We start from the raw sequence: 18,417 nt of genomic DNA, 5'->3' as shown, positions 1-18,417 counted from the left end.
CTGACAGCCTCATCCAGTTCCTTTCCTCCATAAGCCCCGGGACTTCTCCTCCTCTGCCTCCTTCGGGAACAGCCCTGATTTGCACTGACACTGTGCCAGCAGTCAGATCTTGCTGCCGGCAGAACAATTTCAAATAGCGCAAATGACTTTTAACAGTCTCACCAACAGTTCCAAAACAGCTAAAAATCGCCATACCAGCAAAGATTGTCAGTCGTATGTTAACTTAGTCCCACCACGTTGCTCAAACACATTAAAACCTTCCCGATCATGTGGCCTATATCCCTTGTATCCCTCCAAGCACTTTTCACCTTCGAGAGCCAATGCAGCCGCAGCCGATCCAGGCACCGCCATCTTAGAATATGATAAGTTGTGACAAGGTGCAGTAGTACCTGTCCGAACTGGTTAGGTGATAAGTGTTTTATGTTAAACTTCCACATAGTTTTCTAAGATAAATCAGACAGTTTAGCTCTAAGCTTCTCATGTTTCAAATGAACTTTGAGCCAACCATATTTAGGGGAAAACAGATTAGTTTACTCTCCTCAGTGTCAAATCAGTTTAAGTGAAATATCCAAATATCCATTCCAATTTCATCGTCTCTAAGCCAAATAGAATAGATCAGGGGTGTCAAACTGCCAGCCCGCAGGCTGGTTGCATCATGCAGAGGCCGTGCCCACTCCAACTCCGGCAATGCAAAAAAAAGTTGCGATGCGTCGTGACACATCACATGATGCGGCAAGTTTGACACCCGTGGAATAGATACAAAGGTCTGATTTAATAGTGTAAAGCATTCAACCAACCAAGTAAAAAATCACTGAGACACCTTACCCTTAACCAGCCTTTCAGATGCCTTTTTCAAAGATTGCCATCCAAAAATATGAAATCCAGAAAGTTGTAGAACACGCTGAAGAAATTATAGAACTGTCCATATTGTTTGAGGTTTTTTAAGATGAATTCACGAAAGACCTAAGGCTTAGACTTGAAGGCTGACTGGAAAAAGCCACTTGATTCTTACCTTAGGGTTCCCTTGTAATGGTAGAAATTATCTTTATTCAAAGTGTCTTTCAGAAGTCTGCAGCTGTAGGTGAAATAATATTATGGTCAGCCATCAACCTGTCTTGTTGGGTCACAGAAGCATTCCCTTCCTCTGATATCTCTAAAGTATTTGCTATCTGGCCCTTTTGAAAGCAAATGAAATTTCATGCTCACTTGTGAATTTCTGATTTAGAAGGAAGGTGTTTAGGCACTTGGGCATATGATCTCTAAGGAAGGATAGGATCTGTTCTGTTTCTCTTCCCATCCATTGCATTATCCTGGGGTGGTGATTGATTCCCCTCCCCCCTCTCTCTCTCCCCTGAACCTTGAGCTCTGAGTATTTTTTAATAATTTTAAGATTATTTTAATTTAAAAATAGTATTTCAGCAGAAATGTTGCTCAATGCTGCGTCTAATTTAGTTTGAAGATGGTTGTTAGCAGAGAGCTTTGTAAGTTCTCTTGTATGATGACCAAAAAAAAAGTTCTTCCTTGTCCTCCCTGAGACATCTACCTAACCTAGAGGGATGCTTTGTTTTCAGGCTAACAACCAGCACTAGCCTTCTCTCCAGACAAACAAAATCAGCGGCAGTCTCAGTAGAGCATATTCAGTCTTGAGCTATTAGAGCTGTTTACCCTGCTTGGAAGATGCCACCCCTATTTTTTTCATATGCGATGTCCTAATTTTGCACACAACAGATTATGGATGCATGGATGGAGATCACACAGTCAAAAATACAGTATGTTATCAGTTTCTTTGGAACTGAACTTATTATAACCTGAATTTCTTTTTATACATTTCCCTCCAGATTGCCCACATTTCAGTGGGTAGCACGATTGTTATTAGGCATTTTTTGCACAGCTGTGGTGGAGGGTTGTGTTAGTTTCACTAACACATTGTAGTTAATATACATCTCTTCTCAGAAGTCCCAAGAAGATTAAGAGAGGTCAATTTTATTTTGAATGCCCTACAACTGAAGCTTAAATGAATAAGAATCATTTATATTTTAAAAATGTATTCAAATGAAGAAAATCCATTCCACTAGTTGTACCCTTATTTTAAAAAGGGATTTATTGACCTTTGGTCTAGAAATTTAATCAGATATTATACTCACTAGAAACAGGAAATGATAAGAGAGTAATATTAAATTTCCTGTCATTATGAGAAAATTAAAGGTAAAAACTAGAACTTTTAACAAGGTCTTTACCTCCGCAGGTCTTTCACTTGAGGCAGAGAGATCTATCATTATAAAGTTAGGATTTCATTTATTGTGAAAGTAACTCCATTGAGAGAGAGAGATTATTGACTTAAACTGCCCAGGATCTCTTCCTATAAAGGCTTCAAAAGGAGTGGGATTGTACTTTAAAGCAATATATACTGCACATAATTTAGGAAAAGAAAATATTTGACCATACTGGATTATTTTGATTTAATTTGTTTTTTCCTCTAGGTCTTCGTTTTCATTTCTCTGGCTGGCACTTACACTCCTCTTGCTGCATTCCTGTGCATCTTTTTAAAAATATTACATTTCTAAGTATATTTTCTAATTCATTGTGTGCTTTCAAACCATTGGCTTGGCTTTTGCTTTTTTGGCTATTTGCATGTGCCATGAATGGTAAAGACTGATTTACTATTTCTGCCTCTGCCTCATCATCTTAAAAAAGAAAGAAAGAAAGAAAGCTCGTACTTCTCATGGAGTTTTTAAAAATTTAATGAAAATATCCAAAGATGCTTTTTTAAAAGATAACTGGACTTCCTTTGTTTTTCCTTCAAGACGTTTAAGCTTCTCATCCAAGAACCTTCTTCGGATCCAGGAAAAACCAAGAAAGTCCAGTTGCTTTTGAAAAAGCACCTTTGGGACAACCATGACCTGGATGATTGAGAATCTCCATAGACATTTAATGTTGAAATCCCCAAATGTTTGAGCCAGCTGGAGTCAAGAGTTTGAGAACATGTCATGGGCATGCTCACAAAGTAATTATTTGTTATCTTGCCTTTTTGGGGTAGGGGGGTCAAGAGGGCACATATAATCCTTTTCCTATTTTTCCACATTGAAATAGAGCAAAGTGGCAAGGTGAGTTTTCATGAGTGACGGTAGATTTAAAGCTGGATCTTGCTGGTGACAGCCCAATACCACTGCACCAACATTAAGTCTCCTAGCTGCCCTAGAGGACATACTGAGGATCACAGCACCCATTTATCTTTTCTAGGCAGGCTGACCCACTTTCAAAGAAAGTAAATAAATAGTGGGTCAGCCAGCCACAATTTTTAATTTCTATGAATGTCTTTGGTGCCTGTATGAAACTCAGCTTTTCTCTCTTAGAAATAAAAATGGCAGCTGACGTCGGATGTTTGTTGGATAATGCTTGCTTCCGTTTAATTTAAAAATTTTTTTTAAAAAAATAGCTAAGTTGCAGTCATGGGAAGAGAGCCTGAGAGGTCTCTGGATAAACATCATCCTACAAAGTTGGGAACATTAGTGTGTTATGTTACAGGGTCAGTTCGAAAAGGGAAATCTCCATTGGGGAGTATTCTGAGCATCTGATATTGTCTTATTCAAAATACATTTTTGGTAAACAAAATACAAGTTTGGTGAGATGATTTAATTTAAGGATTTAATTTGAGTCCATGGAAATGAATCTGATGAATAATTGAAAGAATCTTATTATAAATAATTGAAAGAAACAGCTAACTACATAATATTGGGATTACACACATATACCTGCACATAGACACACACAAACACTATGCTGGAAAAAGAGTTTTAGCCATACTGGTTTTTTCCCATACAATTTGTCCTATGTAGTTTTGTAGAGAATTCCTCCTGCATCAGGGGCATTCCAGTCCTTTGGCTTCTGAATCCACAAGGGCCTTGTCGTTGTGTGTAAGCCTATCTTTCCCACCATGTGCCTGATATTTCTTTGATGTCCCCTTAATCATGGGATTAGCCTTTATGTGATTCTTACTCCACATTAGGTATATTTTCCTGTTTGCAAGGAAAGCCAGAGGCAAATGAGTGGGAGGCAATAAGGCTATTCTGTCTGTATTTGCAAATAGCATATGTAATCCAGCGTGTACCCAGTCTTCATAGGGATCTATGTGTAAGTTCCTGTTAATTCAATAGATAAAGGCTGCAAATGCAGAGGCTTTTTTTAAAAAAAAAGCATTGTCTAAAGATAATTTCAGCACTGATTAGCCAGTAATTAAAATGCATTACTTTATGGTTGGTACTATCAGACAAGATGCCAACATATTTTCATTTTAAGCAAATGAAAGATAAAATCTAACATAGATTCATTCCAATGCAACTTCTTATACTGGGAAGAGGGTGACACTGATTTTGACATTTGATGGCAGATCTCTTAATATTTAGAATTCTCCAGTGCAGGAATTCAGGAGTTCTGTTGCAAATTTGTGACAATGGGATAAGAATTCAACAATATACCAAATAGTTGTCTTGCTTCTATGTGATCTTTTTTTTCTCTCTCTAGTAACTGTGCAAACTTAATAGTTCCTCTCTGTTAATTTTTTGAACCAATATGGAATTGGGTTATATCTTGTCAACTTCTGCTTTTGAGCCCAATGACTAATGTTGAAATAATAGATGGCTAAAAATTATTCTGATGAAAAGAGAGGCAGCAAATACACTTTTTGCTCATGGAGCCAACTCAAACAAGGTTTTCTACTCGATTATGTGTGTGTGTTTTATGCTTTAGCCCCCCTCGCCCCATCATTATCTCTTTAGATAAATTGCATTCCCAGCAGTCTCGTCACACATTAATTTTGAAAAATGGTTCTGAAATGAGTATTTATTGGCCCATAGATAATTTTAATTTATATATATTAGTTTTGGAGTTCTGACAGTTTGGTAAATTACAGTTAAATTATGAGTGGAGGGCAACCTTTCAACATTTTTACTTCCTGTAAAAGGGAGTAAGAGGAAGAGAAAAAAAATGAGAACAACAGCATCTGGAAACGGGGTAGCTTTTTAGTGTGTCTCTCTAAATCACAAGTATGTGAATATCTTTTTGAGCTTGAAACAATTACTTCCCAGCTAATAGCAACCCTGAGCATAATTAATTGATAGGGCATGCATAGGCATTTTTACTTTAGTCTGTGTGCCTGACTTTAAAAAGTAGTTAGGATCCTCCTCCTACTCTTCCAGGATGGGATGTAATATTGGAGAGAAATACCTGTGCTTCTTTAGTAATGGGAGGCGAGAACTTTGTTAACCCCTAGCTATCTCTCCCTAGCCAGATCCCAGATTGTTTTTTGTGAGGAATTGCCTAGTGTTGGATCCAGGAATGGTCAAACAGTCCAATCAAAATGCCCCTTTCCCAAAGGCTTTTGTATGAAACAGCTGCTGTGCAGGAATTTGCTAGCATAACATTCTACTAGCCACTGTCCAGCATACTGTTAGACCTGGTCTTCAAAATTGCATGTCTACAAAAATGTAATTCAAAAACAAAGCAAACTAGAAGAAGAAGAATTCTGGGGAAAAAGAGGGTTTCTCTCACGTGGGATAGAAAAAGGAGAAACTCTGATGGAAGATTTACATCTCCTTGGGACTTGTCACTAATTTCCATGCTACTTTATTAACCTGCATCTTACAGCCAAAACTTTCTGATTAAAAATGGATATTGAAACTGATTGTAAGCCATATTGATGTGTAACTTCCTGTTCTGAGCCATGCTGTGAACTGCCATCTGTGTGCATGTGTGTAAAAAGGTTGAGAGCCCACATAGATGAGTTGGGTGCCTTGCTGTTGTCAGATGAGGAGAGCAGTATTGTTCACCAAGTACATGCCATCAGCTCGGTAGAGGATTCCATCTTCATGGAGTCATCCCTTGGTCCACAGCTATTGGAAGACAGGTAACCCACTCTTTATAGAGGAGAACTCTAGTAAATGACTTGCTGTGAGAGATTGGAAAGAACTAACCTATCAGTATCTATTGCCTGATGGATCTGTTTCAGATCATATCCCTTAAGAACCAAACTTTGAAATTAACTGCAGATAGTTTTGTACTTGCCGGCTTCACTGATTGCTAGCAGTAATCAAGCAAGGCTGTTGAATTTGCAAAATGCTACATGTATTGTTGCCTGGATGTCTGAAAAGGAACACCCATTTTGGTCTGATAAACTGGACTATGCCATTTGTTCCAGATTTTCTCCAATTATGGCTTTGTCCCAGTCTTGTTGCAGCTGGGACTCAAAAGTCTTCATACTCTCCCCTGAATACCCAGTTCAGATGATAGGAGAAGAGCTAGAGGCAAATAGCCTGAAAGAGTGTTATTTTTTAAAGATATTAGTTGACAGCTTTTTTTCCTGTTAAAGTAAAAGTTTCTCTTATAATAATCAGGTTATGTTTCTTTCAGGTCTTCTATATGTGCTGCCATTTTGTGAATGGCTGATTCAGTAATTTTCAGACCTCTTAAGTGGATGGTAGAAATTTTGAGGATCTCTGATAATATTTTACAGTAGTTCTTTAAATTATACTTTGGAATGTGCTCTTCTGAAGGTAATGGTGTATACTTTTGTAGGTTTCCCATTATTTCTGATTTAGTTTTAAAAGTGCCTAGGGTAGGGAATTCTTTCTTGTGTTCTATTCTGTAATGCAGTCCTATATCAATTCTGTAATACTCAATTGAGAATCACTGTGCCTTGAACTAAGGTCATTGTAAAAACTCCTTGCTGATAGCTTTTTATCTGTTGCATTATGGTCGGCTGTGTTTTTCATGAATGCTAACTGAGCATGCTCACAAACTGGCATGCTGGCAAGCTTGGATCATTGTTTTTTGTTTAATTTTTGCTATTTTGATCTTAAATTTATTAAAAAAAATTCTTTCATCCTCCATACTGTTCTGTTGCATTTTGGTTTCACCTGTTAATATCTGTGTTTCATTAACTATTTGGTGTGGCTAATGGTTTTATTGTGTGGTAGTGTTCAAGATTATTTTCTGCAGTTAGGCCTTCTGGCTTTGGATAGAAACACCACAGCAAATAAGCTAATACATAAAATCATTTGAGTAGTTAATCTGAAGGGACAACTTTACTGAAAATGCTGACTAGTAAGCAGCACAGCATATATTAAGTTTTCCTTCTCCAGTTGGGCCATTGATTTATTGATTGAAATTTATTGGCCACCCAACTCCAATAGACTCTGGGTGGTGTATAGAACTATATCAATAGATATGTACAAAAACAGCTCTTGGATCATTAATTTACATTTAAGTCATCTATATTTAGTTGAGTCTGGAACAGTCATTCCTTAGATTGTTAGTCTTTTTACAACTACAAGTTAACAAGCTATGCACTGCCCTATGTTCAAGTCTTCACCACAGTATAAAAGCAATTGGCTTAATATTGTGAGATAAGCCTAAATATGATTTGTTTACTTTATGTTGCTGTGAAAAGTTAATGGAATTATAGATCAGTCAGATTGACCTGTTAGCTGAGTTAAAATATAACCCTTCTTTTCTGAATAGACAGAACAAACCTACATTACATCAAAAACATTTAGTTCACAAATGCCTTAAAAGCATACATAGTAGATCTCTGAAAGTGAGCTTCCACATTTTGATGCTTGTATATCATCTCAATATTTGTTAATTTTTTAAAAAAATATTCTTTGTATTTCAGGCATGTGACGCAGGCAGACCTCAAGAGCTCTACCTTTTGGCTTCGAGCAAGTTTTGGTGCTACAGTCTTTGCTGTTTTGGGCTTCGCCATGTACAGAGCATTATTAAAACAGCGGTGATCTGGAGGAAAGCATGGTTTTTTGGGGGGAGAGGGGCTTATTCGAACTGAGGGGGGGGAATCTTTTATGTACATTCTAAAATCTGCTAGAAATATTTATATATGCAAAGTACTTTATTATTTGTAATTCACGGATAAGATTATTTTAAATAATAGTTCTAAACTTGCAGTATTGCATAGGGTGTGGAAAAGAGGATTTGCATTACAGTGGCTACTCTTGGCTACACTTGTAAAAGCCAAAAGGGAATTATTGTAAAATAATTTGTATATATATACATATACATACATATATATATTCAGGCAGGGGAGGCCTAGTGTCCCCAGAGGTTATTAGAAATTCCATTCGTAAATGTTTCAAAAAGAGCGAAAGAGTTGCAAGTAGACTTTGTTTTCGGCAGTATAAGTTCAGAATCTGCATTCATGTGTTTATTTATTTCACTGGTATTGGAAGTTCTTGCTGGATATACCAGGTTTGAGGACTTTAATAACTCAACTTCTCCTGTAGCCCCAGCTCATATGTTACAGCAGTGACTCTTCTGTGGCAGATTTGATTGGGCTTGAGCTGATTATTCCTCATGCAGCTAAATGTACCTCAGTTCAAGGAAAGAGAGAGAAGGATGGTATTCCCTTGGTTAAATGAAAAGGAAGTATCATCAATGAAACACATCATTATCTGACACCATGTGCCATTCTGTGCATCACTCATCTTCCCACTTGACATTTTATAGCCTTTTCCAGTCCCATGGGCAATGTATTATACTTGTTTATAATTCACCAGAAGTCTGTGTTTCATTCCCTTAGTTTGGAAAGTCATTCCCTGACAAGTTCTGTTCAGGGGTAGAACTGAAGTAGAAACACCCCGTGCTTTACCCTTCTTGGTTGTAAATTAATTGCATGGTTTGTACTGCATCTTGTATGTGGCTGGAATGACCTGTAGGTGGCATTTTTAAATCTACCGAGAAGGTTTACTAAATGGAAGTTCCTCCTGTCCAACCTATTTTTCCCATCACTGGCCTTTTCTGGTATTTCAATAAATAACTGTACCGTGCTATATTTTGAATGCTTGTTCTTGTACTATTGATCTATTTGTCCTTGATTCCCAGCCTAGAACTGTTTTTGCTGTTGATTTAGATTTCTGCTCAGTTATCCATGTCAGTAGGAGAACCTTAGCTAGCCACTTCCCATACTTCCAATGGATGTCCGCTTAAAAGGGGGGGAAGTTTTGAAAAAAGTTCCTGAAAGAGAGGAAGAGATACTTTGACCAGGTAGGATAGGCAACAATGAAGTTTCCTCGCAGAATTTCTACTGAAGAAACTACACAAACTAAAGGTGAAGTTTTGGTTACCGTGTGTCAGCTGTAAAATTCAGTTAGAAGAGCAGAGTGAGTGATTAGCACTGTATGACATTTGGAACATAGCAAGAACCCCATTGAAACAGGCCATTGGGTCATCGGCATTCTGTGCCCTAAGGTAGCCTTCCAGGACATGGATACAAAGAAAGACCTGCCCAAATGAAGAAGATTGAGGAAGACTCTACTGTTTCGTCTCCCATAGGCAAGAATAAAAAGACCCTGATGCAGGTGGGGAAAAGGCATAAAACAAGTTAAAACTATAAAGTTCTGTTCTTACTCTGTGTGTCTCAACATCTAGCCAACTATTGTCCACGGATGATAGCAGGTTATCTTTGTAATAGTAGAGTCTGATCCAGATTTTGCCACCTGTGTTTTTTAATTTGACATACTGAAGGTGGTGCTTAGTATTAGGTGGCATGTATTGATCAACTGAACATCTCAGGCTCAAATAAAATTTGGGGTGAGGGTCATTCAATTCCCTAGTAAACCTGCTACATGTATAACATTACTTGAGGATTTTACTGATTTCTTTTTCACAAAATGCTTCTATATTCACCTCAGTTGCTATGTTACAAAGGGCAAAATCCAGCATTGTGCAACCAGGCTTCTGCTCTCATGATATAATGTTGTCTTTTCTCTTTTCCTTCCTCCATTTCACTTGGCTCCATAGCATCTTCCACCTTTGAACGTTTATAAGGTTCAGGAAATCAGAAGCTGTTTTGTTAATGGAAAACCAGCATTAGAACCATCTCTCTTGGTCCCCTTTCTTCCTTTACTTAGAGGCAATCTGCATTCTGTATTGCATCACTGTTTCCATGGAAATATTCTGTAGTATGTATGTTTGTCCATGAAAGGGATAAGAGAAGAATATTGTCCCAAATAATGTGACAATACAAAAGTTGAGGCTTGGTTTAGGAAATCTTGCTAAATATTTCTTTTTTGGGGGGAAATCTGGGAGGACAGCTGTCTTTAGAGATGTGAATCCTTTTCCAATCACATTTTCTCCTTTTTAAAAATCAGCTATCATCTTGCACCTCTGCTTAACACATTTCTACTACCCCATATGCTACCTGATTTCACTTTCAGCAAGAAATAAGAAAGAATGTAGATATTGCCATGGTAATATATGAAAATAGCTTTTTCCAAGTGACTGATTGCTAAATCTGGCACTGGCAGAAGGGTATGTAGTAGCTGATCAGTACATAAGAAGGGAAGTATGAAGACATTGGCTGAAATGTAATAAAGATATTTTTGTTTTCTCCTATGGGATAACATTGATGTTCAAAGGTCTGATTTGCTGGAGCTCTGCAGAATCTTCCCTGTTTGATTTGACATACAAAATCTGCAGAATTAAAGGAGCAAAATGGAGAATGGGTGGACCAGAATTTGAACCACATAAAAGGACAGATCTTAAATAATATTTCATGTCTTGTCCCATCAACTTTTTGTATCTCCAGTCCCACCAATTTCTCTCAAAAGAGTTTTGAGTCCCACCATGAGGGACAAACACACTTTCCTAAAGAGCCAAATTTATTGTTTACAGATACTCTGTTATTATATGTGTCATTTACAGTACAGTAAATTTAAGGGACTTAAAGTTTTAATATCTTGTCCTATGTCTTATCTAGACTGCTATATAGTATTGGGTAAGATACCTGTAGCTCTGAATTCAAGTATGTTCTTCACACATTTCACACAAAAACTCAGTTATCTAGATAAACTTGGGGAAAGTGCCCCAATGGTAGGCATGATAAATCTTCCCCAGGCAGGGGTGCCCAAAATTTATTGACTACTGTATTGTTGTATGCTGGACTCCAGTTAGTGTTTTGAGCCCTTATTTCTGCTTCAGTTTGCCAAATTGGATTAGATCGTTGTGCTGTTGCCTTCATGAAGTTTCTCTTAATAGCAGTTGAGTAACTTCAGCTGTGGTGGTGGGGAAAGAATGTGACCTAACTTGCATCGGTTACACGCCTTACAGGGCCCAAAAGATGTGTTTTTGATTTATTAGGTGGACCTCAAGTGTCCTGGAGCATCGACTCTCTTTCTGTACGGCCTTTAATCATCATCAAGATTTTTCCCTTTCTCTTGTTTTGTCTGCCAAATTCAGAGAGCTGCCATGCTCTCTTTCTTTGAGGGACCAACTGTATCTTACATTTGTGGAGAGGAACTATGAGACATTCTGCTTGGGGTCAATGTTACATAGCCAAGATTAGGAAACAGCTATGTCTATATAAATAACCATAAATAACCATATTCTGTGGGGTTACTGCATAATTGACATATCTATCATTTCTCCCTCAGAATGTCAAGATTCTGGCTCTTTTCCCAGACATTGAATAGAGCGATAGGAGCCTGTGGATACTTGTTGAGACATGCTAGAAGGACAACTGAAACACTGGTGGTTTTGTTTTTGTTTTATGGCTTTTTATGGTTTTCTAGTTTCAAAAAAGAGCCTTGGTGAAGCAGTGGGCTAATGCCTCCTTAAGTGACACCAGCTTCCTGCAATTAGTGCAGGTTCGCATCCCACCAGGCTCAAGGTTGACTCAGCCTTCCATCCTTCCGAGGTAGGTAAAATGAGGACCCAGATTGTTGGGGGCAATTAAGCTGATTTTGTAATAATGCCGCTTGGGGGTGTATGTGAAAGCCCTAATAAGCAGGCATATACATAGAATGAAGGCTACTGCTAAGCTTGTAAGCCGCCCTGAGTCTTCGGAGAAGGGCGGGATATAAATGGAATTTAAAAAAATATTGTTATGAGCCACCCAGAGTTATTCTGTTTAAAAAATAACATAAAGATAGGGGTAAGCAATTGAGTGTCTCTGGACTGGGACTCTTCTAGCTGTGAGGTTGAAGGTTCATTCTACAAGCTTATGGGTTGGTTTCCAAATGTTTTGTTAGCTGAACGCCGCTGAAGATGTTACCTAGCCTGGTAATAAAATGTTTGGAAACCAACCCACGAGCTCGGAGAACGAACCTTCACTCTCATCCTTCACCCAAGCTACAGATATTCACCACTCTTCTGGCTGTGCTAGCTTGGAATATTCTGTGCTAGCTGGGAATAATCCCAGACAACCAGCAGGCACCAGTTCTCTTACCCAAACTCTGTGATTAGCTAAATATTTATGGTTACTGTGAGAGAAACAGATGGAGAAAATGTTTTTATGTGTTCTGTCACATATAACCAATTCTTCTTTGGCAGTCAAGAGGAGAGGATACACATCTCCTGGCCTCTCGTCAAAGTTGAAAATATTCAAGCCCATAGCTGATTATAAGAACGACACTTCTTTGATCGCCACTGACAGGCACCCAAGACAGTGTGAGCGAAGGTTGCCAGCTGTTGTTTTTTTTTTAAAAAAAGAAAACAAAATAATTGTAGTGGCAACCAACCGCCAGCTGATGGCAGCCTGGTTTCAAAAGCCTCATGAGGGCTTTCATTTTTTGCCTACTAGTTTCTCCTTTCATGATGCTAATTCAAGAGCCACTCTTGTGTCAAGGGCATAAAGGTGGACTTTTATAAGAAGATGGTGACTTGCTTGTTTCTGAACGGTCTTTAACTGCATAAAGCAGAACTGAACCTCTATTTGTTCCCCATTGCATCACAGCCCGAACTTAAATGTCACTCATGAGCCATCCCTACCTTCCATCTTGCTTCTGTTAGGTCTATTCAAAGCAGAGAGGGAGGATGCACTGCTAATGCAGCAAATGGTTTGAGATGATTTTTGCAAGAGTATCAAGTTACCTGTATGCACAATTCAGTGCAAGTGCTTGGTTGACTACAGTATTTACATATGTCAGATTATATTTGAATATATCCAATCCTATAAAGGCTGAAATCTCCGTTACAGTGTATCCTGAATTGGGACTCTTACCAATAGTGCTTATTTTTTTTCCTGATTCTTGCTAGAATTTTCTCAGCTCTTTACAAATGTTCAGTTCTAATGGAATAGAAAAATCTGCAACAGGCACCAGAGTCCTAATGTTCAGATCTACATCTTATTCTGCTACATTTAAATTGCTGCAGAAGAGAGGGAAGGTCTTTGACTAAAGCAATCCATTGTGACATCCTCATTTACATCCTACCAATCAGTGGGCAGAACAGTATTAAAGTATTAATCTCATGCTGCATTAGATCATTGGTTGTTGTTCCTTTTTTCTTTTAGTTGTGCTGGATCAGTCCCCCCCCCCATTTTTGCAGCTGCTTTTACAATTAATGAGGTTATGGAGGAGGGGGGGTTGATAATGGGAAATAGGTTTTGAAATTTAATAGAAACAGTGAGTGAGCAAAGGAAGACGGTTCTTAATAACAAGTTGCCCTTCACAAGGAGAAAAGGCAGCTGACAAACTAATCATTCCAGGGGGTGATTAGGAACAAAAGGAAAGAGAGTCAATCAAGATCTTCATCCCATGCAATATTTGGCAGGGTCTGCTAAAATATCCTAATATCAAGTTGGGTTTTGCTTTCACCAGTAACCTTCATGATATGACGCAAATGATAAAAGGAATGAAAAGTGGAAATAACCAGGTTTTTCAGTATGGATCATTTTGAAGACAAAACAAGATCAAGGATTTTGCCAGCTATTTAAATTAGAGCAGGGATCCCCAAAATTTTGGGGACATACTTGGAGCATTGAGAGTTTCTCTGTCCCAAAACCGCTGCACTTGTCAATTTCTCAGAATGAATAAGTGAGATTTAAAGGAAAATGGTCAGATTCAAGGCCCTTTAGTCTTAGGAGTGCTGAATTCCAGATTAACTTTCAGGAATCCATGGGGCAAGCCGGATTTGCTTAACACCCACCCGATTCACTTACCTGCATTGATTCACTTAGCAACCATGACAAAAAAGGTCATAAAATTGGGGATGACTGCCTTATTTAGAAACAGAAATTCTGGTCCCAATCGTGGTCATATGTTGAGGACTACGTGTATAGCAGGTTTGTTTAGGCTCGTGCAGTGAGCCCTCCAGTCTTGTGGAATCGCCATTTTATTGCTTTTTGTGATGGGAAATATGCAATTTGGCTTGGGATGGTTTTTTTTTAAAAGACAACTCACTTCATCCAGAAACTAAAAAGAAATTTGTAAAGATTTGAAACACTTTTTTTTAACTGCTGTTGTAACTTCAGATGGTTGCTAAACGAATGGTTATTGCACGTTTTCTCAACAATCCAAACTTGCTACAGATTCAGTATACAAATAGTCCAAACCTGCTTCAGGTTTCATCAATGCATACATAAATAACTAGCTAGCATCATCTCTATGGTCTTCCCAGTTGCAATGTATCTGTGAAAGTTGGACCATAAGAAAGGTTGAGCGCCAAAGAATTGAAGCCTTTGAACTATGGTGCTGAAGAAGACTCCTGCGAGTCCCTTGGACCACAAGGCAACCAGTCAGTCCTAGAGGAGATCAACCCTGACTGCTCTTTAGAAGGCCAGATCCTGAAGTTGAAACTCAAATACTTTGGCCACCTAATGAGAAGGAAGGACTCACTGGAGAAGAGCCTAATGCTGGGAAAGGTTGAGGGCAAGAGAAGAAGGGGACGACAGAGAATGAGGCGGTTGGATGGAGTCACTGAAGCAGTAGGCGTGAGCCTAAATGGACTCCAGAAGATGGTAGAGGACAGGAAGGCCTGGAGGAACGTTGTCCATGGGGTCGCGATGGGTCGGACACGACTTTGCAACTAACAACAACAATAGCATCATCTGAGACTGATGTTTCTGCTTTCCATTATTTGCCTCATATGGGCTCAGTTCATCCTAGTTTCTAGAGATTCCAATAATACATGATTTTATTGTTTTACTAAGAGACCATACCTATTGTTCTTTCACCCCAGAGTATGGTTGTTGTTTTTTACTTTTTTTTGCACTAGGCTGCCTCCAACCAAGCACAGTCAGCAGCACATCAATTGTAGGCCATCATAGGTCTACTACAGACTAGCCTTTTTGTCATATTTTTTGTCTTTTCCTAATGTCCAACCTGCAGGCAGATCTCAACTCAAAGCCAAGATCAGATGGAGTCTGATCACATTTTGGAACAGAAGCAATTCTGATGTGTCAAATCAACTCAGAAGATGAGAATTGTCTACATAAGAACAAGTGCTCAAAAATGTTTTCGGTATTGGCACCAATATTTTTTTTTCCTGGAGAATCTGCTTTCAGGACTTCATAGAATAGGTTTGCCCCTCACTTTTGAACAGTTGGATTTGCAAAGATTAGCAAGTAAAACTTGGATATGAAGGAATTTATTTTTCCCAGCCACTGTTTGCAACATGAACTTTTCTCTAGGATGAACGTTCTTGACAACAACAATCTTGGGGTGGAGCAGAGGATGCTAGCTTGCTCACCACTTGGGAAAGAGAGACCAGATGGTGCTACTATCCTAGTTAGGTTTGCACAGAGCAGTCTGACCTCCCTGAACCATACAAGCTGGGGGACTGCTTAGTGAATAAAATTGGATTTGGACCTATGTATCTGAGTGAAACAAACAATAATTAATATTGAAGCCAGGCTTTCAATCTATTTCAAGGATGAAGGGAAGGGAGAAAAAAACACACGAGAAAATGAAAAAGCTTAGGAAAACTATTGGCAACAACTCAGGTGGAAGCTAAAGCCGAGACAAAGAAATGGTTCTTTTTCTTTGCTGTTCTTGTTGCTCTGCAGCTTGGTGAGTCTAGTGTGGTCTTTCAGCTTTCGAGATGCTCTCCTGTGCTATAAAACCATCATGACAAAAACTTGCCCAGACTATTTTTTTTAAAGAAACATCCTTCACTCTGAGCTCTTGTTCTGTTTTATGCAAGTACAATAGATTAGTTTTGCTTTTAGGTTGGTTGGTTGGTTTTTTGTCTTAATTTGTGGCATTCCAGAAGAAATAAAATTGGGGGAATCCCCATCTTCAGCCCACTTCTTGGTTAGCATTTGCTGACGCTGGATGTTCCCTTTTATTGAAAAAGTCAAAAATTAGGATTCAGCAGAGATGGGGCTATGTATTCAAGTACTCCCAATTGAAGAAACCTTCCCAAGTCAGAGCCATCCTCACATCACTCTAATTTAATTTCCCATTGCTTGCCAGAGAAAAAACAAAAAGAAATAAATACGGTTCTTATTCTCCTGGTTTGGCTGCCCACTTTCCATCATGAACATTGCTTCTGCTGACCTCTGCGGCCATCCGGTTAATCATTTTTGTCTCCACGTCCTTCTGAAATACTCGACACTGGCTAGCTAGCTCACTGTTCTGCTTGTGATTCCTTTGTGCAGGCAAAGCAGTCCATATCAGTTTTTCCTTTGGTTACAGGATTCGCCTTGTAGGCTCCTGTCTCTGTGTGTCTTCCAGCTACCTGACAAACAGCAAGACACAATGGCTATTTTCTCCATTACATGAGGCTGTTAATGTTTATTTAGTGCTGCAAACTTCCCAAATGGAAAGGTGGGGGAGAAGAAGCTTTGGTGGCATTTGTGTTTTCTACTGGAGGATCCTTGATTTTGGGGTAGGTGGTGTTCCTCCGAGTTCCCTTTCAGAATTCAAGCTAACTCAAGCCTTAAATAGACAGCGTGTGTAGTGTAAAAGTTAAAAGCACCATGCTAGAAACCAGGAGGAGCAGATTTATGCCTTAGGCATGAATGTCAGCTGGGTAACTTTGATCACTCCCAGCCTTAGGAAGGACCTGGCAAGCCACTTCTGGAATGTGTCCTTGAGAAAACTATTTGGACTTCTCCCTGTAGTCACCAGGAGTCAGTATTGCCCTGAAGGACACTAATAAAGACAACCCCTATGATATCCAAATTTTCTCATATGTAATAAGCATCTGTCACTGTTGCACCTTCACACAGAAAGAAAACCACAGACCCATAATGACTGTAAATCCCAACAAATTCCCTTGGAACATTCCTTTGCAGAAGGTACTCTCATGCAGTAATTAGCTTAGACCTCGCTTGTTGATTTGAATGTGACCAGAGTAGATTTTTGTTGTTGCCTTATGTACACATATTGGAAAGGGGGGTTGCTCTTCAAAAAAGTTATGTAAGTTTACCCTAACAGATACATTGGTGGGCCTGACAATTCTCAGAACCCCCAGCCATGTTGCAATCCTAACACACCTGGAGGACATCTGATTGGAAAAGTATTCCAATGTGTGAAGCCTTCCCTGTCTGCCCCATAGCTGATGATGTAGCAGCAGGTTTTTACAAGAGCTTCCTGAACTATCCTCATGAAAACTGATAACTGTCCATGTTGACAAAGCTCTTATGTCCATGACGCAGCCAGAGATGCTAAGATTAAGGAGATAAATCCTGGCCTCAGACAGGTAAACAATGGCTAAAAAGGCCAATAGGGAGAGAGGAACCAGCATGGCCTCCCAACCCACACTATTTCAATGGGAATTGCTCTCTGTTAATGGGAGTTGCCCTGATTTGGTTCCCTCAGTAAGGGCATCCCTCTGAACTGGCACAGGACCGAGTCATCCATTGCAAGGGATGCATAAAATGTTTGCATCATGAATGAGCTCAGAAAGGGCTTCAGACTGTGGTTCAGATGGTCACTCATGCCCTGCTCAATTGGATTACTCTAAAGCTCGTTACATGATGCTGACCTTGAAGGCCATCTGGAAGCTAACGTTCCAGAATCCAGCGGTGCATACAGGGTTGGAAGCGTCATATGCTTATGGGACCCCACTACTCTGAAAACTGGAAATATTATCAGTTAGCTTCTGGTGCAATTTTAAGGGCTAGTTATTACCTTTAAAGGGATGCAGTGGCTCAGTGGGTTAGGACGCTGAGCTTGTCGATCAGAAGGTCGGCAGTTTGGCGGGTCGAATCCCGAGTGCCGCGTAACAGAGTGAGCGCCTGTTACTCGTCCCAGCTTCTGCCAACCTAGCAGTTCGAAAGCACGTAAAAATGCAAGTAGAAAAATAGGCACCACTACGGTGGGAAGGTAACAGTGTTCCGTGCGCCTTTGGCGTCTAGTCATGCTGGCCACATGACCACGGAGACGTCCTCGGACAAGCGCTGGCTCTTTGGCTTTGAAACAGAGATGAGCACCAGCCCCTAGAGTCGGAAACGACTAGCACGCATGTGCGGGGGAACCTTTACCTTTACTTTACCTTTATCACCTTTAAAGGCCTTCATGGCATAAGGCCCGGCTATCTGAAGGACTCCCTCCAGTTATTTTTGTCTATCTGGTGAGCGGAGTGGTTATGCTCTGGGTCCTATTGATTAAATACCGTATATACTTGAGTATAAGCCGAATTTTTCAGCCCACTTTTTGGGCTGAAAAATTCCACTTCGGCTTATAC

At 39.5% G+C, this 18,417-nt stretch overlaps 1 protein-coding gene across 11 annotated transcripts in view; it reads left to right on the top strand.

Moving 5' to 3' along the window:
• The window catches only part of RHOT1 (ras homolog family member T1), a 51,372-nt gene extending 42,535 nt beyond the window's left edge, over positions 1-8,837 (top strand). For 2 of the 11 annotated variants that reach the window (XM_081321405.1, XM_081321403.1), the window contains 2 exons: positions 5,759-5,902; positions 7,670-8,837. In XM_081321405.1, the coding sequence (XP_081177531.1) occupies positions 5,759-5,902; positions 7,670-7,787 (262 nt within the window). In that variant the 3' untranslated portion in view covers positions 7,788-8,837. Of the gene's footprint in view, positions 1-1,571; positions 2,231-2,480; positions 2,507-2,804; positions 2,977-5,758; positions 5,903-6,405; positions 6,549-7,669 lie in introns of those variants that run through there. The other 9 variants (XM_081321411.1, XM_081321408.1, XM_081321412.1 and 6 more) reach the window with 7 other exon arrangements.
• The last annotated feature ends 9,580 nt before the right edge of the window (positions 8,838-18,417 follow it).

The sequence above is a fragment of the Vipera berus genome, assembly GCF_964194415.1.
Source record: "Vipera berus genome assembly, chromosome: 2".
Classification (NCBI taxonomy): Eukaryota; Metazoa; Chordata; class Lepidosauria; order Squamata; family Viperidae; genus Vipera; species Vipera berus.
This window is presented reverse-complemented; position numbering and strand designations above follow the sequence as displayed.